General features: G+C 36.6%; 1 protein-coding gene across 2 annotated transcripts; it reads left to right on the top strand.

The window, feature by feature from the left end:
* The first annotated feature begins 367 nt into the window (after nt 1-367).
* On the top strand, nt 368-9055 carry LOC121302700 (centrosomal protein of 63 kDa-like). 2 transcript variants are annotated; one of them, XM_041232788.1, is made up of 7 exons: nt 368-750; nt 1764-1878; nt 2454-2639; nt 3216-3302; nt 4311-4501; nt 6236-6593; nt 8535-9055. In XM_041232788.1, exons 1-7 carry the CDS (start codon nt 608-610, stop codon nt 8688-8690), a joined length of 1236 nt encoding a protein of 411 aa, XP_041088722.1. In that variant the 5' UTR covers nt 368-607; the 3' UTR covers nt 8691-9055. The 2 variants fall into 2 exon arrangements, with proteins under 2 accessions (XP_041088722.1, XP_041088723.1); XM_041232789.1 differs by lacking the exon at nt 3216-3302.
* Nucleotides 9056-25142: the final 16087 nt, after the last annotated feature.

Here is a 25142-nt window from a genome sequence, read left to right as displayed (position 1 = left end):
AGTCAGAGAGCTTTGCTGTCATCAGAATTGATTTTCAGAGTTGAATATAGCGGCAAACCTAATCTTTGCAAAATAAATTGCAGAGCACAATAAATCTAGTGCACAAACAAGCAGTTACGATCCTGGAACAGAGATATTCCTGACCCTCTGTGGCAATACTTTTAAGACTTTGTACTTGGGAGTGTGACTAAATGTAATACTGGTGGTGTGAGTAATGACATATTAAGCAATGCAGTCTGAGAATAGAATCTCGCTCCTCTGCTGTCTGTAAAACATATTGTCTCTGCTCAAGTGCACCTGCCTGGTTTGAAAGGTCAGTGTGCAGTCCCTCACACTGGGAGCTGTGACTTCTCCAGCTGCAGCACATGTTACCATATTGTGGGGCTATAGTGTGAACAGTTTTAAGAAATCGCAATATCTTTGTTATAATTCTAGATCAACCTATCCTCCCTTCCTTTGCTGGAATGTTTGTCCTCTGCTGGTTGCAGCCTGGTGCTGATATTCATGTCGTTCCCAACATTTCTTGTGTTATGTAATTGCGCAGGTGGTAAACTGTGCTTGTAAAAAAAAAAAGACGTCTCATCTTCAGTGTTGATTTGATTACAGGATGGAGGAGCAGAGTTCTAAGAATGTGATGGCCACCGAGATGCTGAACCTGAAAGTAAACCTTGAAAGCACTTGTCAGCAGCTAAAAGCTAGCCAGAATAAGGAACGGATACTAAGAGCAGAGGTGACAAGGCTTCAATCTGGGTAAGTACAAAGTCAGAAAATGGGGTTTGTTTTCAGGAGCACACATTTAGTGGTTTAAGGCTGTATTTTTTTCACAGTTATCACGATTTTCATGAAATGTACCCATTGCCATGTAATATGTAGTTCCCCATGAAAATTCAAATTTCTGAAAGAATAGTGTAAATATACATGTTTATTACCGCTATACATCAATCTGTCCACTAAAAGAAGGGGACATTTCATGTGTCTACTGTTTTTACATGTGTTTATGTTTTTATTTTGTTTGATAATTCAGTGATGGTGAAAGTAGAAGCTCTTTAAAAGGTTGACATAAAAAAAACCAAAATATTCTACAATTTAGCATTTTTACTATTTTTCAGGTAAGCACTTAAATATTTAGGAACATTTGTTGAATAAAGAAAATGATACATTCTGAATGGGCCAATGCTATTTTTTGCTTTAATAAATATTATGTTTAATCGTGAAATATCTTGAAATACCTATTTTTAGACTGAAATGCTGTTAAATAAACATTTTTTTTTACAGTGAAAAAAATACGGCCCTAATCAAGTCCAGGGTTCAGCGCTCGCTTATGCTAGGGAAAGTGTACTTTTTAAGAAATAAAGCATCCATAAATGATGTGGACAGCTGGGCATTATTCTTGTGCAACACAAAGAAACAGCCTCTAGTAAGTAACTTATTACAGCAAAAACAAGTACCAATCACAGAGGAGCTGTACTCAATGGGGGAATATATGCTATTCCTCAACAGGAAGAATTGAAATCTGTTGTGGGATCTTGTCCCACCTCTGCCTATTTCCTTTTCTTGTCTTTCATTCCCATCGGATCACATGAAACCGAAACATCAAGCACCCTGGCTGCCCAGCACACGCAGAGCAGCCCTCATGTCCTGTGAAATAAGCCAAATGTTTTTAAACATGTCGTGTTTTTTTTTTAAACCAGCAAATTAAAAACAGGAGACAGGAGCCATTCCTGTAAAACTGAACTGTGAAAATATATATTTTTTTTTCTAAGGCTCGAGGCGTCACACTCCCATTGTATGCAGCTCAAAGACTATCTCAGAAGGACAGAGAAGGAGCTCCACGGGCTAAAGGCTGTTGAAGAGGACAAGAACAATGACATTATCAAGGTACAAAAATACATTAACTGTGTGTTATCACAAAGAGTGGGCACTAGTCATACTTCATACTAATAGCACAATGGCAGTTGGCCTTGCGGACTGTAAGGTAATCAACTGTGAATCTCCAAGTTGCTTTGTCGTGTGGAGGCTGTTTTTGCTGCGCAAGTTTTATCAAACAAAACACTTTTCTAAACAAAAGCAAAACAAACACAAAGCTGTGTTTACAGCTGATCCTGTCAGCTTCTCATTTTCTTTATGTTTAAAAACTTTAACTGGAGTCTTTCTAGCACTCCAGCTCTCCCTTTTTATTTATCTTAACAGGATAATTAAACACTAATTGACTAAAGGACTTTCCCATTTTCAAACCACTACCAAAACACCATCTATGTAGGTATGGAAAGGATTGCACCTTGTCATAGAAATGAAATTAACTGTGCTGTCTAATCATGGTTCCATTACTTAAAACATTAGCCAGCAAGTTGCATTAGTGTTTGATTAGGGGTCAAATAATAGCATTGTACTCAAAATGTTGAAATATTTGTCTAAATCAAAAGCCACAAGCAACTGTACGTCTGCTTTTACAGCTGAGGGATACAGTGCTGCAGCTGGAGGAGTCACACAGGCTGCAGACTGAAGGACTGCAGGCTGAACTCACAAACCTGAAAGCAGAACTTGAGCAGAGAGAGTTTGCTTTACAGACGGCAGTGGAGAGAGCTTCCTCTCACGAAAACGAACTGAAGCAAAGCAAAGGAAAACCAATCGACTATCAGGTGTGGAGAAACGACACGTCACAGCATGGTTTGAAATTAATTGCCCTGATGGGTATAACATAGTTCTACAGAAGTGCTTGTTCATTTGTGATGAAAGTTGGTTAGGACTAAGGTATTTGAGAGTATCAGAATCTGGGGATTTAGGAAGACTTCTGTATTTAGTCTTTTTATACAAGTATATATTTTATTATCAGTTTCACGGCACAAAGCTCGCTCAGATATATTCCTCTTTTTCCGAAGAGGGTCTTAATATCAGACTAGCAATCGGATTAAAAGCATGGTAAATGCATGGATTGTGTATTTGTAGGATACAATAAGGCAATGGGGAATGTATCCTTGCAAACCTTCATAAAACAGTTGGCATTTCACCATTCAACAATGAGTAGAAAGAGATGACATCATCACAACGTCATTTTTTTGGTATAACATTCACATATTTTTTTCACTCGTGACAGATGTCTGGCGGAGCTATTGAAGTCTGTCATGGAAACTCCCTGTCTTGGTTTTGATATGCAAATTATGCTTTGGCATACATATTCCTGTATTTTACTAACCTACCTACTTTCATCTCCTTAGGTGGCCAAAATTCAGCTTGAGGCTCTTAATTTGGAAAACAAGCATTTGAAAGAACTGATTGCAACAATGGAGGCAAAAACAGATATGGTAGTGCAATAGTGTTGTGTATTTTTCTTTTCTTCTGTGTCCAGTTTAAAAAAAAATAGCAAATTAAAAAGCTTTCAGACCTCTGTTATACCAGGGATAGATATTGTGGATGAAATGACATTCCCAGTTTAAGGAAAGTCACTGTTACTCTAACCTGGCTCACAGGAAGGTGTATTGTATTTGCTGTGATTGTGATTGTAAGCTTCATAGTAAGCAAACCTTATCTAAGAAGTACAGATACAGAAATATGGAAAATAATGTGATGAATATTGGTTTTCATCCATTTAGTATATTTCTGTACTGGAAGTTTGATCATTTTGTAGCACCTGACATTCGTTGAGACTAAAGCAGGTGTAAAGCAAATACGTAATAAGTAACAATCAGCAGGAGAACCCATCTTTTATTGATTCATGATTAAGGAAAATCAATTGATCATGGGGGGTTGTTAGTGATGAGAACAAGTTGTTGTTGTTTTAAGACTGAAATTATTTACTCACCATTATAACTAATGCAGCAGTTTCCAGACAAACTTTGGAGTGATTCTGGCTCTTGAACCCAGAGGGTCGCATATTATTTTAAGCATAGAGTCAGTCTTTGGGTTTAAATGTTTTTTTTTAGGTTAAAGTGTGCTTTGATGAATCCAGTCTAGAGGACTTTTATTGAACACATAAGATTATTTCATTGATCAATTGCAGTAGAGTACATTTTGAATTTCTCCATAGTAACTGATACTTTCATGCTGTGTCCTTGCGACAGTGCAGCGTATTAAGATATTGGACTTCTTATCACAAGCCCCTACACAGGTTTAATGTGTTATACCGGTAAGCCTGGCAAAGTTTATTATAGCAAAGTAGAAGCATTGTGAAAGCACTGTCAAGAACTGTGCAAAATGTAGTAAATATAAAATATACTTTCAAGAATGCTATGAGGATCTTGAAAGTTGATTTTGAAATCGTAATCTGCACACCTGTTGATGCTAAAAAAAAGTGTTGTCCCTCCTCCCAATAGCAGACCTTGGGTAACTCTCTGAATGAACTCTGGGGCGATATTCCTGCCAGCAGTTACGCAGAGAAGAAAAACAAGACACTACAGAAAGACCAGGCGCTGCTGCAAGCAGAACCGGACACACCTTCACGAGCCACCCAGGGGAAACACGGTGTGGAGCAGGGAGCCGTAGAGAGGAGGGAACAAGAGGACCGGTAAGTTCAAAGTTTAAAGGATCCATGGTTCTGACACAGTAACATTTACACACTGTGCCAAGCTTCTTCAATCCAGAAAATCAATCAAACTCTAGTAGAAAACACATTTACTAACACAGCTATGGACTGATAATAACCCTGTAAGAATTAACACAATAACAGTTCTTAACCAGGAGATCTGTTCTACCTGATTTTTTTCATCCCTCGTAATCATTGAGAGCTGTGTTTATTTCACTCATAAAAGAACTCCGTAAACAACCTGCTTTCATCCTTTAAGGTCTCGTCTACAGGACTCCTTGAGCATTCACGGAGAGGCCTCTGTATTCCTACACGCTAGTCTATTAAACAAAGTAACCTCCACTCTGATTGAGACAATATTCATGTTATTCAAGAATGCAAGCAGAATCCTGTCCTTCAAGTGTTTATTTGAGTGGAATTTGAATTAGACTCCCATTAAATCACTGCAGACAACAATATGAATACTAAATATCTAATAAAGAGAGTAAGAATTAGAATCAACCAGTTGTACCACTTGGTGGTATATCAAACCTTTTCCCTGAGTCACAAAACATCTCAGTAAAACTGCAGTCCTCGTTTACTTAAATAACTTGTATCTGGTGTCGAGTGGAGCTATGAAACCCCCCATTGATCATTTCCGGGCAATTAAATTATCAACCACATTGTAAGTTTATTATCTATGTAAGACCTTATCTGTTAGACGTTTGCTACACATAGCAAGAGCGTGATCCTGTTTCAGAAGGAGGGGGGAGGTGTCTCTTTCCCTTGGGGAAGTAAACTGAGAAAAAATTAAACACATACACTCGAAATCCATACCTGATAATAGAGCTGCACAAACAGCCTAAGAAAAGCAGCAAGCGTCACAATTCCAAGCAGCTGTTTCTTCACTTGTCTCAATTTGAATGGTAAATTGGCCAATCAACACTAACCTCCCCCACCGGATTGTCAGCACCTGATTTATGTGGAACGTCAAATAATCGCAGCACGACCTGATAAGGCAAGAAACAGTCACAAAAAGTTTTCACACCTATTCTTTTAAGATAACAAAGAAATACAATATTTAAGTCTTTAATCACAGTGTTTGGGTATTTCTAATAAAAAAAAAAACATGTTTAACACTCTTCAGAAATGAATAACAGCAGGTGAAGCTACATATTCAACGAATCAGGTTTCATTTCTCGGCTTAAATACATTTTGCAACATTTCATGTAAATGTTTACACATTCCCAAATTGCAGTAGAAGAAAGCTCAGAGCGGCAGGCGAGGAAATGTGTTTAATTCCTTAACAGCAGCAGCAGCAGGTGGCTGTCGGATCACAGGGAAGTCGTTTTTGTTCTCAGTACGAGACTTGGACGAGGGGAACCATGTTTGGCATTTTCTGTCTTTTGAAATGGTCAAAGTTCTGGTGAGACATTCTCAAGAGTAGTTTTGTTTCACTTTAGATCAGTATTTACCATGCTTACTAACTACTGTTAACCAACAAAGATTGAATTTTTCAACCATGAAGGGGGTGCTCCTTTAAATGATACCTTCCACCCAAATGTATATATTTTTTTTCTTTCATTCAGTGAGAAAAATCTACCTACCTACCTACCCAATGTTAGTCAGATGCCTGCTATATTTATATGGATTACACTGCTATATTCTTTTAAGAAAACACACTGTTTATCTATTCTGTGACCCTTGATTTTGTGGTGTGTGTGTTTTTTCCATTAGTGAAGACACAGGACCCCAACAGGAGAATGAAAATGAAAGGAAGATTGCAACATCTTTGAAATCAAAATTAAATCAGGAGAGCATACCGAGGAAGAATGAAGGAGAGATTGGGAACATGCTGCCCTGGAGTGCCAGTCCACTTGATTCCAATTCCACACACTCACAGTCCTGTAGGCCCACAGATAGACCCAGCAGAGACTTGGCCATGAAAGAGTCAACACTTTGTGAGAGGCTGGTTCTACCTGGGGTGGTGCCCCATCTCCATGGCAACAGCTTAATTGATGAAGAGTTGCCTGATGTGTACATGTTAGGAAATTCACTGGGCTCATTAGAAAGTGAGGAGGAATTCATGTTGCTGGTGAGTTTTCTTACACATCTTTAACCCCTTGAAGTGGAACTGGAATGCAGCAGAATTGTGTCTGTGCTAGAAGGTAGAAAGGGTCCAGGGTTTTGTCTGGTCAGATTTGGGGGTCAGCAAGCTTGTTGTATTGATGTACTTAGCTAATCTTAGACTGGGACTGGTCATAGGTGGTCAATGAATTAGATCAGTTGTGATCAATAATGCAAGAAGAAACATCTTAAAGCTTGCTGTAGCGGTGTACAATTCTGTTGAGGTATAACAGCTTTATTCAGTATATTACACTGATAATACAAATTCAATAACAACGTGTTTGAGTTCCCTGAAGGCATGTTATCTATGACATCATTCTCTTTTACTGTATGAGAGGTAAATGTGACAAGCTATGGATATCCCAGGACAACTCTGCTAGACAATCCTAACAGAACAAAGAAACATGCCCAGAGGGCAGTTACAAAGCCAACAACTGTATATGTAGCTTTGTTATCTGTGAGTAGTTCAGGATTGGAGCTTAGCTCAAAGGTGTTTCCTGAAGTAAGCGCAATTTCTGTCCTAACTGCTTTTTTAATTGCATCTTCTTTTTGTTGGAGGATACAGTGCATCTCTCTCTATGTCCCACTGTGGGACAGAAGTTACACAGTCAGATAATTTTCTTGTTTCTAAAGGTGAAACTGATTCAAACACTAATATATATATATATATATATATATATATATATATATATATATATATATATATATATATATAGAGAGAGAGAGAGAGAGAGAGAGAGAGAGAGAGAGAGAGAGAGAGAGAGAGAGAGAGAGAGAGAGATTTAAGGTGGACAAAATCTGAAATTGAATTCTTACACCTTGGTTAAACTTGATCAAGGATCTATTAAAACAGGTCTTTACTCAAAATCTAGTACCTTTGTCATCTGCACATCCTATCTATACTAAAAGAGCAATTCCTAAAGGACTGGGTATAAGGATAAAAATAATCTGTTCTGATGAAAAGGACTACAAAAAACAGAAAGAAATGTAATAAATCTTAAGAAAAGAGAATATGTAGAACAAATGAAAGAGATCATTGAGAAAAACTGACGAACTCAATAGGAATGAACTACTTGATTATAAGAAAAGGGAAGATAGGGTTAAGAGAGTACCATTAACAATTACATATTCTAAATTATTACCCAGCATTTCAGAAATAGTTTGGAATCATTTACGTATACTTCATAATTCAGAAAAAATGAAAAAAAAAATATTTCTGAAAGCACTTTAGAAGGGATGCAAATTTAGCTGACATTTTAGTCCACAGTAAATATAAAGGGGTTATAGATACATTAAGGGACATCGCAACCTGTAAAAGCACATGGAAAGTGTGCAAACATACTGGTAAAGATAAAAGTCAAATCACAAATAAAGAAAATATTCAGACTTAAAAAAAATCTGTCATGTAAAGATAGCAACCTGGTATATTTTGCATAAAATGTAATAACATATGTAGCAGAGACAGGTACATCATTATATAAAAGAATACAGAACCACCTATCAAATATAAGAAATAAAAAAGAATGAACCAATCAGTTCAGCACTTTACAAGGCACAGACACCCCATGGATGACCTAAAGTCTGTGGCTTTAGAAAAAAAATAATTAGATAATGTACAATATAGAAGAAAATAAATGGATAGAGTAGATACCATCATGCCTGAAGGTTTAAATAGAAAGGAACAGGAGATCGTTACATCATTAGCTACGTAAAGACATTAGATTTGAGGACAAATAAACATGTGGTTACCATGGCATCAAAATGCCAATGTTTGTTTTCAAAAACACTTTCCCTCAATAAAGGTATGTTAAACATACCGAAACGTTTGGAAGTTGGCTCTTTGAGCAAAAACCTTATATATATATATATATATATATATATATATATATAGTTTGTACTTGTTTTCCAGTCTCCATGTCGGAGCTCAACTGCAGCTGAATGGTTCCTCCAGGAAGAAGAGAAGCAGTCGAAAGAACTTGAACGGCTGTTTGATATCTATGTTGATAAACTGAACTGCGACACACAGCAAGCCCTGCAGAAGTATGCTGCGCCTAAACTGAGCTGACAGCCTGAACGCTGCAGCAACACCTTTAACAAACAGCTCTCCCTGGAGAGACCCCAGCACTGGATTTTACTGCACACCTCAGAGCCTCTTAGAAGCACCATAGGAAGCCATGACACCTTTTTATACTCTAAAACATGTGCAGTGTGAACATGTAATGCAGTATGCATTTTCCAGATTTCTTATGTTCCAGTAATTAAATCCCATTACTAGCTTTCTATTTGTAATTGTACACGAAATTATATATATATAAAATCAGATTTGATGGTTAACCATTGCAAGAACCTCCAATGCAGTATTCATCCACCTTGTGGCACTATGTACAATCACATTGGGTGCAATTTCAGCCAGAATGTTTTTTTCTTTTAGAGAACAGCAAAAAAACTATTTTTAAAAGTATAATGTTTTTACCATATTTAATATAATGTTATTTTAACGTTGCAATTATAACATATAGTGTAGTTTTTGTCATTTGAAATATAAACTGTCAGATTGCTTTTAGAAGTTTAAAATGGTTCTCAAATTTTCAAGTTGTCTGTTTACTATATCTAATGGTACATTTACCTGGTGGGTACATTTCCAGTCGTAATAATTTAATATTTCAAAAACATGTATAACTAAATACACAGAATACAAAGTGACCAAGTAGTGTCTTCAATGAAAACTTTGGATTTATTCACAAAAATAAACATTTCAGATTACACTCATATTTCAAGAGGCCGCATAATGAAGGAAGAATCCTTTGGCAGGCATGAATTTGACAATTCTACCATTCATTAAGCCAGTTTAATACAGGCAAGATGATTTTCTCTGTATAAAATGTTAACATCATGGGATACAATATACAATCTTCGCACAATACACAGATTTATTCTTCATCCCATCTCCCTCCCCGAAGACAACATCATTCATTGGAAATTTCAAAAGGCACGTATGAACAGAATGATATACTGTGTGGTAAACTCCTGGTGGTTTTCTTCATTTTTTAAACCAATTAGAAAAAGCATAGGTTGTAAAAGATTGCTAGATGACAGAAATATTAGAGCAATAATGCTTTCAAGGATTTGAAATATTTTCTCAGCGAACTTTCAGATGTATAGGAACTTTGCAATGACTTGTTCCTTTTAGGGAAATGATGAGTTTGTGTTTTGGGAGTATCTTGGCATTACTCAATAGCACCAGGTCTGGTCGCCACGTACACAAACACCACAATCAGAAGCACCACCACAGCTAATGTTGGAAGTACCACGGTGCCAACCTGCTGGCGGGCTTCCTGCATTGCCTGCTTCCTCTCCTTCTTGTCTTTCGAGGTTTCCTTCTTGGCCTTTCCCTTTAGCTGCCTCATTGTTCTCTCAAGGGCTTGGAAAGAATCCTCTGCTAAAACAAGTGGCCGGGCGGGCAAAGCTGTCACCTGAGAAGTGGTGGTCTTGTGTACAGCAGGATTGAATGGTCACTTTTGTCACCTGCCAATGACAAACAAATCTCAATGAATAATAGATAACAACAATAATCCAGATAATGAAAAACTCTGCATCAACAGCAGTGCTAACATTTTAGTGCAGTGTTATTCTGCAATATCAACACTTTGTCTTAATTGGCCTAGATTATGATTCTTATTTTTTTTTAAAACAAACATTTGTAATTGTGTCATTTTGAAAAGCCTGCAAGAACAAAATAAAAAAGTCTATTAATAGACTATGCATCCATTAAAGCTACTCCCAATGAAATAGAAAATAAAAAAATTAAATTTCTGAATTAATGATCATGTATTTTACTCAAAACAAGCTTGTTAACTGAGCCATGTAATAGACAAAAGAGGTGAAGGTTCATACTGTAGCAGTGTTTCGGTGTCATTCATAATAGCACAGGTCTTGTTTTATGGTTACAATTAAGCACTAATGGTCAGGAAGGTGGGCCACTCCACTAAAAGCTACCTTGACAATTACTCATACAGTAATTGAAACCACAACACTGTATGTGTTTTGTCCAATCCAGTAGTGTTTCAAACAATTTGTAAGGGAGGTTACTGTAGTGAAGTTTAATACATTTTGAATATGAAAAAATAATGCCACGTTGTGAATTCACTTTGAAAGTAAAAAAAAAAAAATCTTATGTTCCCCTTAATTCAAAATGGGTCTCTCCATTTTCTCAGCACACACAGTGGGGAAATTGATTAATGACCCTGCCTGTTGTCAGCAGAACTTTTCCAGTCCAACAGAATAGCCTTCTGTGTTAACTGGCATCCAGACAACCTTTGAGTCAAAAGGATGGGTGCGGGTTTAGGCTGTGCTTGTTAAAATTACACATTTGTAACAGGGCTCATATCAGACTGTGTCAGTCATTAATCACTGTCAGCAGCCACAAAAAAAAAAAAAAAAAAAAAAAAGTCTTAAAAGTAAACTGACATATTGCACTGCATCAGCTGACTGCTTCTGAGGATCAATTACAAGATGTTCAATTCCTCGACAACTCATTTCACCTTCGCGACAGTGCAGTACGCAAGATGTTAACACTAAAGTTAGCACAGAACATTATTATTATTATATGTTAAACACTTCTAAACCTTAACTTAGGATTACATTGTAATCACAGATATGAAATATGACAGTTTCATGAAATTGATCTGCCAGCTAATAATGAGAACAGTTTAAACAGGTGGCAGCTCAGGACCCAGGCATTCTACAGGAATTGATCTTTCCCAGGGGTCATAATCACATAGGGAATATCACATCAGTAATTAAAATGAACTGCCCTCACCTTGGGATGCTGATCTACCTAAAAATGAGCATGACCATATCAAGCTGATGTAATCATAATTAAAACTGAGTTGAAGTCTCTTTTCAGTCCCAAGGAAATTGTTGCTTGCCCACAGTACCCCTAATTGAAGAAATGGATACTGTTCAGATAATAAATCACCCAGGGTTAGTGTCACCATTAATACTGATTCCTCTCTCTCTTCTCTGTTTGCAGTTCGATCTCTCAGCCAGACCTGCAGCACATGTATGACATTGCTTTTCACACAAATAAGATCACCTGTTCGAAATAGACAGCACTGTTGATTAGCGTGGGCAGCAAGTTACTATACTGACTCCACCCACTCTCTTCCTGCTACTTTAAGCTGGGATCCGAGCTACTGAAATGCACTAAAGAACAGGTCAATCAACTACAGACACACACAGTAACTAAACTTGTGGTATACTACCTACAGTATTTAGTTCAATGTATATTAATTCTGTAGTCACCTACTACAACAAACATCTCACAGAATTAAATATTGCACCTACACTATTTACCACAATTCATTTAATAACCCTGCAAAAATAAAATGAGGGCTTCATGCAATTATCTAAATTCTTGCCACCGCAACTAGCAAGAGGCAAATGCGAGTGCTGTACAAACGTCGTCTTGGAATACAGTTTAAAATATTACTGTAGCTACAATAAGATAATATACTGAAATAAGCCATCTATTTCTTTAATTCAATGGTGGTTTTTACTGTACCATCTGCATTTCAGCAAAAGTCCAAACAAAATGCATTTCTCGTAGTCTATTTTGAGAAATACTGGATGCAAGACGCTTATACAGTACGTATTAAATATTGCACAAATATAAATTCATAGGTACTGATCAATCTGTCTGATGAACATGCAGCACACTACACTGTTGGGCTAGAAAAAAAAAAATCTACATTTTTTATTTCAAGCAAAAAATGTACAGATCCTCTCTACATGGTGTCTTATTTCATCACAGCGGGAACCTGTAAACTCCGCTAGCCTGGAGAGATAAACTACTGCATTTAATAAACAAGGCAAAAAGAAACCACAGCAGATCATTGCAGTGCTGACGGAATGTGAGAGAGTAGTCAAAGAGAGATCTGTAACTACTCACATTTACATTCTCACAGGGGCAGATACAGCCAGCTTCATCAAGAGGAAACCTCAGAGGTTCAATGCCAATTTCTCAGCTTCTCTGGATTTCTGCACCATACGATTAGTGCAGCATTTCAGTTTCTGGGGACGATCTGTGTACTCTGCGCACTCAGTCCAGAAGATCTCTCGCTTGAGGAATGAAGAATGACACTCAAACTTCACTACATGGCAGCAAGTTCCGACTTATAAATAATACCACAACATTTCATTTTTATAAAATGTTTTGTATGTAGCGGTCAATTTGACAGCTCCTGGTAGGAATAGGTACAGTATGACGGCATTTCATCTCCCTAATTTTTGCAGTTACGAAATTCTTTGTCAGGGTAATTAGTACATATATTATTTCGGAAAAGTCAGAAAAGCACAGCTCCGTATCTTACACATCCACCATAATTTAAATTTTAAAAAACCTCCAATATGACAGCCTTAGTTGTTCTAGTGTTAATTGTTTTCTTAGTTTTAATGACACATTTACTATAAATATTAATTACATTTTTAACCCTTACCAGTCCATTTATTCAGCGCTTGTCAGGTGCGTCAGTTCCAATTTTATTCCACACGCGCTGTTTATTTATTAATTTTTTTCTGAGCAAATCAGGTTTAAAAGGCACTGAATCGCAAAAGGACACTCAGTACTGCATCTGCAGCCAAGCCCCACCCCTTGTTCGCTGTATTTTTCACATACCTCTTCATAGATGTGCATACTCATAAATCCTCTCCTGATCACTCGTTTTATCACCAAACTCCTCAATAATGCGATCCAAGTCATTATTTTATTACTATCATCTCAAAAAGCTCTGCAAATGTCTGTGATTCTTTCAGCGCTGGATGCGGAAGCAGATATCTCCTTTGTTTATCTCCGTGTTATCTCTGTGGTGCATGGGGCTATCAGATACAACCTTTTTTTTTTCGGCCTCATTCATCCTAATGGTCTCACTAGGCCACTGTAAGGTTTTCTCTGCTTTTTCTGGAGAAAAAAATGACTAGAGACCTGTGCTTTACGCCTTTTTGATGATGTCAGACAGGGTCCAACATCGGACTGGAAAGGGAAAATTGTAATGGCGGACTCAGTGTGTCTCCAGGATGATTGACTATCAACTATCCAGGCAGGGATCACGTGACCAACACCCGTCCCCAGACATCCTGTCGTTTCAGACCTATCGTAGCTCAGCGATTCTACTGCCTAGCCCTTCTTCATTTGAAAGCGTAGCGGAGGCAGGTTTTATACCCAGATACCTAAAAAAATCTAGATTTAGATACAGCTTCAGTTTATAAATAGGGAGGGGCTTAGCTTTTAGTTTAAATTTACGGGATTTGCCGCTAATACAATCTTAAAATTGTAATAAAAAAATAAGCTGGACAAACATTAATTACTATTCGTAATTGCATTAAAATTAAAGACTAGTCACAGGTACACTAATAACAACAACGTAATAACAATACAATCTGTTTCATTTACAGGGTTTTGCTGTGAAATAAATCACACAGGCTTCTAAATCCTCCATGTCCTTACTTTCTCACTGATGAACGAGGAAACGAGAGCGCAACATTTTAATAAGCGACTAGATTTTTTGTTTGTATTTGTGTTAATACAGTTATGAACAGCGATTGCAATAAGGTGTATCCATCTTAAATCTATATTATCATTTTATTTGACTATTAGAAGGGAGGGCAGCAAAAGAAAAAATATTATCCGAGTTGCAGGTAAATTGATTGAACAATGCATTCTATTAGCATAAATTTGTACCATGTCAGTAAATTTACAGGTATAGCCTAAGTCTGTCTTAATTATGGCACATCAGCTAACTAAATTATTCTAAGAATAGCACTGCATTCAATAAATTACCTGTTAATTTCAAGTTCATAAGAAAGACGGCCCAACATATCCAACACAGTATTCACTGTAGTACCACTGCTAATTTACAGTAATGCATGGCACAGCATTTTATGTATTAGATTATAAAACTTGCTTTGGCTAAATTCAGATTGCACGCAAGTAAACATTTTCATTTATTGTCGATGTTAAAAGTTGCCTGCAAAACATTAGGTGTCATTAAATAGCATTAGTACCAAGTGTTACTTTTAGTTGTCTTTCACTACAACTGCATATTACAGGGTGCGATTAATCGATTAGTCATCCAGACGGGGTGATTAATCGATTAAAAGAAAATTCCAAGATTAAAACCCCTAATCAAACCTGGGTACAACAATACATTTTGGCAACTGGGTATCCAGATAGTCGTACACCTAGCCTCAACAAAAATATGTAAGGTCTGGTAATTCACTGGGCTGTGGATAACTGGCCAAGCATGGACCTCAAAACAGTGTATCAAAACTATCCAAATGCAAAGCGCTCTTTTAAAGTCTAGTTTTATCATGCACATGTTCTGAATACAGCTGTTAGTGCCAGACATAGCATTTTATTAAGAGAAAGCGGTTAGACTTGAGGGAGGAATAATCTGTAAATGACGGCCGTAAATTCAAGGCAATTTTCATGCTGGCAAACTGAAGAATTCTAAAAAAGGAAAGCATGTGCAAACACAGTCTGTTAGCTTGCAATCAGTGAGCTACTCCTTTGCACACAGAGATAGTCCTGGAGGTGGACACTTGACCAGTACTGACAGCGATTTAAACCAAAAGGGAACTGGAATAAGAGTCTTATTAGTTTAGAAAGCAGAAAAGCTAGAGTAGAATACACAGACACTTAAGCAGAGTTTCTCTTATAAGCATTTATATATTTGAAAGCTACTGAATAAGCTTCTTGCTGGAAAGAGAGAAAAAAAAGCATTATACTGTATTATCCTTTTTCCTGGCTTAAATAATGTACAGCAAGTACAGGTTGTTAACTTTACTCTAAGATTATTGTATCTGCTTCATGCTACCTTGAGCCAGGGAGAAAAAAAAAAAAAAAAGCATCTTAATATACATTTAATCATGAGAGTGAAAAACACATTTACAACACTCACACAATTTTGCTGGGGGACCATAACAATGGATGATCACTAGCCATGTAAACAGCAGAACACAAAACTGTCTAGGTTTTCAAACTTAATAAAAATGCTAGGATGAAATAAAAACCATAAAAGTGGAATTTGAAACTAAGCCCCTTAAAAGATCTCACAAACAAAATGAAAAAGACAAAGTGTCACGTCAACCTGAAGCAACCTCTTTCTAAAACTGAACACTCAGGATTTGTGATTGTTCTTACAACTGTTTTTACTTGTATTTTATATTAAAAAAAAAAAAAAATAAAATAAAAAAACAAGAATGTAATGCACTAATGATGAATTGGTAGATTGAGTTTTAAAATAACAATTAGGCATAGGTTGTATATGTTTCTTCAAGAGCTCAAAAACCAGAAAGGGTTGCTGGGGTCTGCTCTGCTGAATGGAGGAGAAGAGAAAGCCATTTCTCTGACAGCCTACAAACTGCTGCAGAGATGTGGGGAGATATACAGTATCGTGGACCAACTATTCACTTCAGCACCAATTTGCAAGAGGCTATAGATATTAACACCGCAAAACAACGCTGTACCTGTCAGTCAAGCTGAAAACCTTTTTAATAAATCACACATTGCCTTTGCCAAATATATGAACACAATACAGGTGCCAGCTCCATGACTTAAATATTGAGCTTTAGGCCAGCAGCCTTCAACAGCCAATCAGTTCTCCACACAGAGCATACGATTTTCAGTACAAGTCAGCAGCCTCCTTCTCATCCAAGTAAAAATGACAATTGGAAATGGCAGGCGCCTGTGTCAGCTGTACAAGCTGATGCAGCAGAGGGAACTCAAAGAAAAGAGCATCGGCCTTGAAATACCAGAAAAGGTATCGCAAGCACGATAGCATCCTGTCCTTGGTTTTTAATAGCACTAAAACACACCACAAAAACAGACAAAAAAAAGCTACTGAAAGGAACAAAAAGCAATGCACTGCTCATAGGTTCTGAGCTCCTGCTTCTTTCCAGCAAATTCCCAAAGGGTGACTCCACTTAATGACAACATATTCTATATTTAACTACAGCTAAACAGGTCACTACCCACAAAAGGAAGGAAACGCATCACACTTAATGCATATTCAAGCACCACCCTTACATCTGTGCCAAAGACCAAGTCTAGTTTATGATCACATTATGCAATGATAGACATACCACTAGACTGTACTCTATATTGTGACCTATTAAACTATGACAATTTAAATCTAAATTAAAAGAATCTTTGGATCTTTTTTCATTTATATTTTTCTGTGTACACTTCTATTCTGAAAAGTATCACTATACTGAATAAAATAAATCAATTATTATAATGCCCTCCAATTACCCTATAAAACAAAGAAACATTCTTCAATAACGTAAAATGTATTATTTGAGACGTCAGTATAAAACCTGGTGATTGAAAGGGACCAATTCCATTTCTTCTATTATATGTTTTTGTAGGTGTTTGTATTTCTCATTTAACACTTTAGGCATGGCAAGTTTAGCCTATAAAAACATTTCCCTCAATATTTGTTTATTCAAAAACAGTACTTCAATATATATTCTAGCACTACTTGTTATGTGCTTCCTTCCTTGTCTGGGTGTTTGAGACTATTACAACTTGTAAATGGCGTGTTGGATTCACTGGAAAAGGTGTGTAGGAGGTCTATATACCTTCATAATGCAGGAGGGCCGAAACACACACAGCGTTCCCCCCGAAACACCTATCCACTGGCTAGCAATTAGATTTATGAGCATACAGTATGTGCACCATTCGCATACACTGGTTTCAATTTTCTTTTACTACTGAAAAAACTTATGATTGGTGTGAAAAAAAAAGTTATGGGATGCAGTTACAAAAGCACCTACTGTAGGTGGATTTTATTACATTATACAGGGAACACAAATTAAGCCAATATTGTTAACAACCTTGCTACGAGAGGCAATATAGCTCACTGCTCAGTTAACAGGTTCTAAGCTCTCACCCAAACACATTATTATTTTTTTTTTTTATTTGAAGTGCCAGTAAGCAGCAATCACAAACAGCTATAACTTACATAAGCTCTGGCACTTGACAAACATTAAACCAATTGACTGGCAATTCTCTCTATGGTGACAGCTTGAATAGGCAGTCAAAGCTAGTCTGGCTCCTAAAAGTGATTTCTCAAAGAGAAAAATGACACTTTAAATTGAACAGGCCCAGTATATTTTTTATTTATAAGTTGAAGTATAATTTTTTATTGTGGCAACTACTAAATATACTACACACAATTATGTCACTATAGTACTGCCAAACTAACAACGGTTCTAGCCATAATTACTGTATTCATACCTTATCGCTTTATTTTCTAAGAAATTATATTTCTACAGTGCACACACCCAGGATAACTAAGTGGAGTTTCCTTTCCTATACTGCGATACTAAATTATTAATATATACAGTTTTGATAAACAGTTCTAGGTCACAGATGTCGTAGGGAAATAAACTGATAGGCCTTGTGTGACTAACCGAAGATGGTTGGGTTTACACTCACATGAAAATCGACTCCACATTCATGACTATGTGACGCTGTCATGCGAATACATCGTGAAACGACAAAAGAACGTCCTTTGGTCAGTGCGACTAAGGGCAGGGTCAATCTCATGATAAATAAAAATAGCTGTCAAAACCCATGCAAACCAGAGCAGGAATCGTGCTTGTGGCTCACGTGATTTCAGCAGTCAAGATCCCGTTTAACTGCCTGAATCTCAAGTCATTTCCCAGCAAAGCTGTACCAAACCACACACACACACACACACACACACAAGAAAGAACGCATAAGACACTGCAAATGTAAACCTCTCGTATAACCTATTAATGTTTGTATAAATGCATGTTGTTAAGCACAACTAACCAAACTTTTAGCCTCGTAGTAGTAGTCGTATTTTCTTTCTATAATTATTTTAACATGCCCCAGGAACAACAGAGCTCCGCCTCCTTTTCCACCATACAGAACTGGAATGAATTGTTAGCATCAATTGGCATATTGTGCAATAAGTAATGGATATAGTTAACAAAAAACACATGTACAGTATTGCTTTAAATACAGACTTTTGTGTGAATGTTTATAACATTACAAGACATCCATGTTTTATTATAATGTGTGCGTTAAGCACTGTGCTTGGCACTTCTACCACAGCTGCAGACCAGCAGTCACTGGCTTCTCGGAGCAGAGGCAGGGTATAGGGACCAGCAGATGAGTACAGGAACATTAGGATGCTCAGCCTGGTACTATGCCTATAGAACTATCAGTACATGAAGCTGCTCAGGAACCTTGTATGTATTTTTACATATCCCCCTGTTCTCACTCTTGCATTCATGTAAGCCTAATATAGTTTTTTTATTTTATTGTAGTGTAACACCCAGTGTTCCCACATACATTTATAGACTAATTAAATAAAACTTTTACACGTTACGCATATCTTTAAGTAGCAAAACCTGTACGTTTTATTTTATATACTTTTCTGTGTGTGTGTACGCACGTGTTGGAAAGGTAACGAGACACAATCAAGTCATGAATCAATAGGAAATTATATACTGCAGGAGACAACTGCGCCCATTCAAATCTGGAAACATGATAGCAGAAGAGGTATTTGCTTTGCATAACAGTGTGATAGCACTTCAGTGCAATTGAACTAAATGGACTGCAGCCCAGTTGGTGTGCCCACTTGTTTAATGCAGGTGCAATGATGGCAGGTCACGTGTGGAAGGCAATTACAAATAATTCAAACAGTTTACCCAGTTTAAGGAAGCAGAGTCTTTCAGAAAGCAAGGTCATTGTCACTTTTAAACTGAAAGTAAAGCGACAAGAAAGTAGAACAGAAACAGACTTGGGTTATTTGTTTTCTCACCATAAGTGACCAAATGCAGGCCTACATAAAAAATACATTCCTGATTTATTTCATATGACATTCAGAAATGGATTCTGTCAACTACCCTTATGCTTGGTTGGTACAAAGCAATTGACCTTTATTAATGCCTAATTTAACCTTCAGTTCCTGAAGCGCCAACAGAGCACTGTGCAATGCCTTCCAAAGTATATTCCTTCATCGGGATGTTGTAACATAACAATGAATGCAGCTGAAACACTGCCGTTCCATTCAAACAAGTTTGGACAGCAGTTCACACAAAGGTGTGAGCATTCAAGCCAAAGCAGTATTGTATTTTTCTGTGTCTTCAGCTGCAAGCACTATTGGTCTTTCACCATTTATGTGCAATGAAATTTAAAAAAAATATTTTTAAAAAATTAATGCATTCTACATACTGCTGTTTCTATACACAGAGACTTGATTCATGAGGAAATGTGAAGAATAAAACTTGGATTCCTGAGGGTTATCAAAAACAAACGGTTTAAAAAAAAAAAAAATTAAAAAATAATGTTATTGCTTCCCATCTCTCATTTAATGGTGGAGGTGATGATTCCAAGCACCTTCCTAGGTAATTTCTCATCTCTATGTTTAACATTTGATGGCTGTCACATGATGTTACTCTGCTGTTAAGATGTCCAAATGTCTTAACAATCATATTCAGCCACCTACATTAGCCAGATTGTGGGATACAGATGAGGAAATGCGGATTTATTCCATTATCCAAGTGTTAACCTTTTGTTTACTGGGTTTCCTTAAGCTTGCATTTGAAAACTCCAATGTGCGGTTGTGTAACACCCTGAGGTGCTCTGCTCTTGACATTCAATATTACTGAAACTAAAAAAAATCTAAAAACAAAACGAAAGTATGGTAGTTTTTTTTTTCCTCACCAATTACACAGTAGTTCCCAGCAGTTCCCAATTGACACACTTAAATTCCCTGTAAAAAACCAGAACCAGCATCACACTTTATGAATCAGTTCTTCAAAGTGCCTCACTGAATTAATAGATCCTCTGTCTTTCATCAGATTTGCTTGAGGCACATAGGTCATATCATGTTTCACAAACTGTAAAACTGAAGATTTCAATTAAAAAAAGAGCAAGTGGCGTTATTCAATAGGGGGGTTATGTTTTATTCAAACCCAAGCCAAAACTTTATTTTTGTAACTAGAAAAGCCTGAGTCTCAGCAACTGCTAAATACCTGGGTGAATGATATGACACAGCACACAAGCTGCAGGGAATGTGTCACCTTGCCAAAACCTTTATGCTGGGTTTGCTGTGCACCAAAGCCAATGAATATGGTAGTTAAATTTGAGGGCAACAGTGCTGGCATTGGAATCATTTAATTGTCACTGCGATTCATTAAAATCGGCAGCATTCCTAATCATGTTGTTTTACACAATGCCCCTTGCGCTCAACTTTATCCTTTCCATTGACACTTCCTGTACCACTCTGTCACAGTGAAGTACATATACAATTATACTACTGAGAACAGCAAAATGTTATTAAAACATGGGATTACAAGGCAAACAAATAACACACACACATTATATATATATATATATATACACACACACACCACTACCTTAAATAAACTACATCTTTAAAACAACAATACTTTTAGTCAAAGATATATCTTAGGCGTTTGGATGGGCAGATAACAAATGCACACGCCTGGTTAATAAAAAAATAAATAAACACATACAGCAGCAAATAAATAAGTTGTGCTTCTTGGTCGCTATCAGCACTAAACCCCGACAGCCGAGCTGAGCAATGCAAAGGCGAGTTTTGCAATCGTAGCTTTCCTTGCAATAGCCAATGCCAAGCAGTGCAAAAAGACGAGTAACGCAATTCTTTGCAATAGAACGCTTCGTTTCAGCAACGTGCTGCACATAATGTCTTTCTCATCCCTGGGAAATTACCTACACAGTACCCCAAAAAACAAGCAAACCGATTAAATCGACAGTATGTTAACCTGTATATTTTTAAAACTGTTCCCAAATTAACCACCCGCTTTCAGTTAATATTAGTAAATTTAAAACTAAACCCATAGCAACACAAAGCTTAGTTTCACTGACCGTTTGTTGTTATTGCAGTACAGTCTCTTTCTATATACAAAGTACTTTAAAGAAAAAAAGTCATTTGATATCAACTAGTTACCATCATTTGTTACATATATTCCTGAGTTAGGAAAACGTTAATCAAGAAACTAATTCCCGTTTAACCGTGTTTAAACAAGTCACGTTCTTTGTTGGTTTACTTTGAAAAGTCGAAATGATAAAGTCAATATAATTTTAATTTAATGTATTTATCGCACCCACACCTAACATAAGCACTGGAATCTAACCTGTTAAAAAAAAAAAAAAAAAAAAAAAAAAAAAAAAAAGTTGAGGCTTGCCTGCATGTAAACGCAGCTCCTGTGCTTTGCCAAAAAAATTAAAAAAAAATACGGTTCCGATAGTTAATTCTTGGAACTACTGTTGTGGAAATACAAACCCACACAATTCTACTCACCTGCAGCAGCTGTAAAAGCGGGCGATATTTAAATGTATTCCAGGCTTTTCTTTTTTACAACAGTTTCCAGAAACCCTGTACTCTATGGCTTCTTCCAGCTCACTGTCTGTCTTCCTTGGGCTGCAGCCCCCCCTCCTATCACTGATCTCCGGGATTACGTGGCAGCCGAGCAGCCAGTCTCACCCGCAGCGAGTGAGGCCGAAGTTGACACCGGAGCAGCGCTGTCTACCGGGCAGGAGCGGTATAGATCCTGTCTTTTCCCTACATGGGATAGAAGTTGGAGGAACGTACAGTGATGCCAATGTCTGAATGTTTTTAGTTAGAGCACCGTTTAATTTACCAATTAATTTTGATAAATTGTGTGGGGTATATATCAACACGTTTTGGTTTGTGATGCTTGTTGAAGATGTATTTGGCAGCATAATATTGGCGCAGATAACCTTGATTTTTGTTAATATTTTGTTTTTTTATATTCTAGTCAACACGTACCCATCAATTTTTTGGTATATGTGGGTAGTTGGTTACATAAAGACTGCCATCTTACTCAATGTTCTAGTTTAACTATAATTACCAATACAGTATAGCGCTGCACAAAATGATCTCATTGCAGTCAACTTGCGAAACTGCAAATTCATATATATATATATATATATATATATATATATATATATATATATATATACACACACACACACATATTATCATATCAATTACCTGATATTTCAGTTTATGCACGTATGTCTATTTGACATATTTTACCTTTGGCTCTCCGGATAAACCTGAGCTGGATTGTCGTCATGACGCCAGTATAAAAATGACCGCTAGGGAATTACGCCGTTAATTCTGGAATTCACTTTTTAATTCGCCATATAACTGCACACACATGCTTAGCATTTTCAGAATAACAACCAGACACCCACAGCATGCTCCATAAACTCAAGCACACACTTTGCATTATGCTCAGCCCCCAAAATCAGTCACCTATTGCTTCATCCATCAATGATTCTGGACAGCAGCATCCATCAGTCTCCCTCCCTTACACCTTTCAAATCAGAAAGGAATGCACAACACCATCCCGTACTTCAGTTTCCATGTCAAAAGAAGCAAGGGAATAACCATAGTTTACAAACCGGTCTGTAATTTCAAGACATTGTCTGTGTTAAATTTTATGTGAATGATGGTATGAAATGTGCATTTAAATTTATGTTATTTTAGGTTTTAAGGAATTAAAAAAATAAAAATAAATACTTAAATTGGATATTTCTTCCAGCTTCTGATTTCAGAGGGTTTATCAAGGATGGACTGACTGCCAAATCAAAGCAGCAAATGTCACTCTAACTTCTGATGTGAGTTTAATTAGATACACAACTCACATTTTGTATCATGGTATGTAATTAAGACTGGCAGGAGAATCTGGAATGGCTCAAATTGCTATGGGGTTGCTTTGTGAGTTTTCTAGTCATTGACATGTAATAGCTTTTAATGTCTTCCCTCAATCCGCCTTGACAAAGGATCATCATTTTGTTTTTCTTCTTAAAAACTACATACAAGTTCCATATGCATTTTCTACTGATCTTTTTGATTTGGATAATTAAAATGTGCCACACAAATTAACAAATATTGTTTTGTTGAGCCCACACTGTAAAAATGATGACCCACTTCCCACATTTGTTTTGCTAAAAGGACATGGCTTTAATGTATGAAGAAAACCAAATAAATGCAGTTGTAGTACATTTTTTCACAGGTCACATACTCTGCTATAGCTGCCAATCATTTATATCTTTGATTCCCAAAGCTAAAATCATTACTATATTTAAGGTCAATATGTAGTTGGTTTCTAATTCTTGACATGGCGGTACTGATGTTTCTTAATTCTATATCTACTATACTTTGATTTTTAACATACTTCAGGATTTGTATTCTTATGCAAGGTGGAAGGGAGAACTTTAATGAAACAAAATGTAAACTTGCGATTTAAGATGGACGTAAGTACAGTTGTGTTTGCAATTTAGAACTTTAATAGACATAAAATTTAAAAAAAAGCAGAGTTTTAAAATATAGTGCACAAACACTAAAGTGTTACAAAACAGTAGTTACTGTGATAGAGCATTTCTAAATATTTATATATTAATTTTATTTTAAGAGTGGTGACATGTATCGAATGACAATAATCATTCTATCCCTAGTAGAAAGTTGTACACAGTGTGATAATGTACTGAACTAAAAAGACTCAGGTATGAATAACAGTGCAAACTGGTTATTAGATTTGATAAGCTGCACACTTCACCTTCAAAAAGAGCTTAATCACCATTGAATCTATTACACAATACCAAACCACACAAAATGAGGTCCTTATCTTTGACTTTTAAGCTATTAATATAACTGTCTAATGCATTAAGCCACTGTTAATGCAAAATACAACTGATCTTAAAAGATATTTTAGTAAAATAAAAAAAAGCAGTCTAAACATTCCAGCATGGCAGCACTTTGGATAGAAAGTATATCCAAGACAAAAACTAATGACCGATGTTCCACTGGGATAATATGCATCAATTACAATTTTACATTATGCCAAAAATCACTGAGAAGTAGACCAATCTACACCGTCATCTATTTTTATTGTACCACCTAAAGCTTTTTACATCCAACGAGAGTTTGAAAAGCACATGTTTAAGCAAGCAGCATTGTAATATTGGATTTTCCCTTTTCATCCTGGACTTGGTCCAAATGGATTCATTGATCCTCAGGTTAATCACTCCTGGCTTAATGAGGACATATTTGGCAAGGCACTGGCTAGGTTTACAACAGAAAAAATTGAATGGTACACAGTTGGCGTACCTTTGTAATACGATACATTTCCTATTTGCCTGGTCTGTGGCCTGAGGGGAGTGTATTTTAATTGAGGTGGGGTTGTGCTAATATGGTAGAGTTTAAGTTCAAATACATTTGGGACATACGGTATAGTGAACCCAACAGGGTCAAGCAGACAAACTAAATATATATATATATATATATATATATATATATATATATATATATATATATATATATATATATATACACACACACACACACACACACACACACACACACACACACACAATAAGCAAGTGAGTGTTATAGATACGATATAA

The sequence above is a fragment of the Polyodon spathula genome, chromosome 30, assembly GCF_017654505.1.
Source record: "Polyodon spathula isolate WHYD16114869_AA chromosome 30, ASM1765450v1, whole genome shotgun sequence".
NCBI lineage: Eukaryota > Metazoa > Chordata > Actinopteri > Acipenseriformes > Polyodontidae > Polyodon > Polyodon spathula.
The sequence above is the reverse complement of the archived record's forward strand: the minus strand, read 5'-3'. Positions and strand labels throughout refer to the sequence as shown.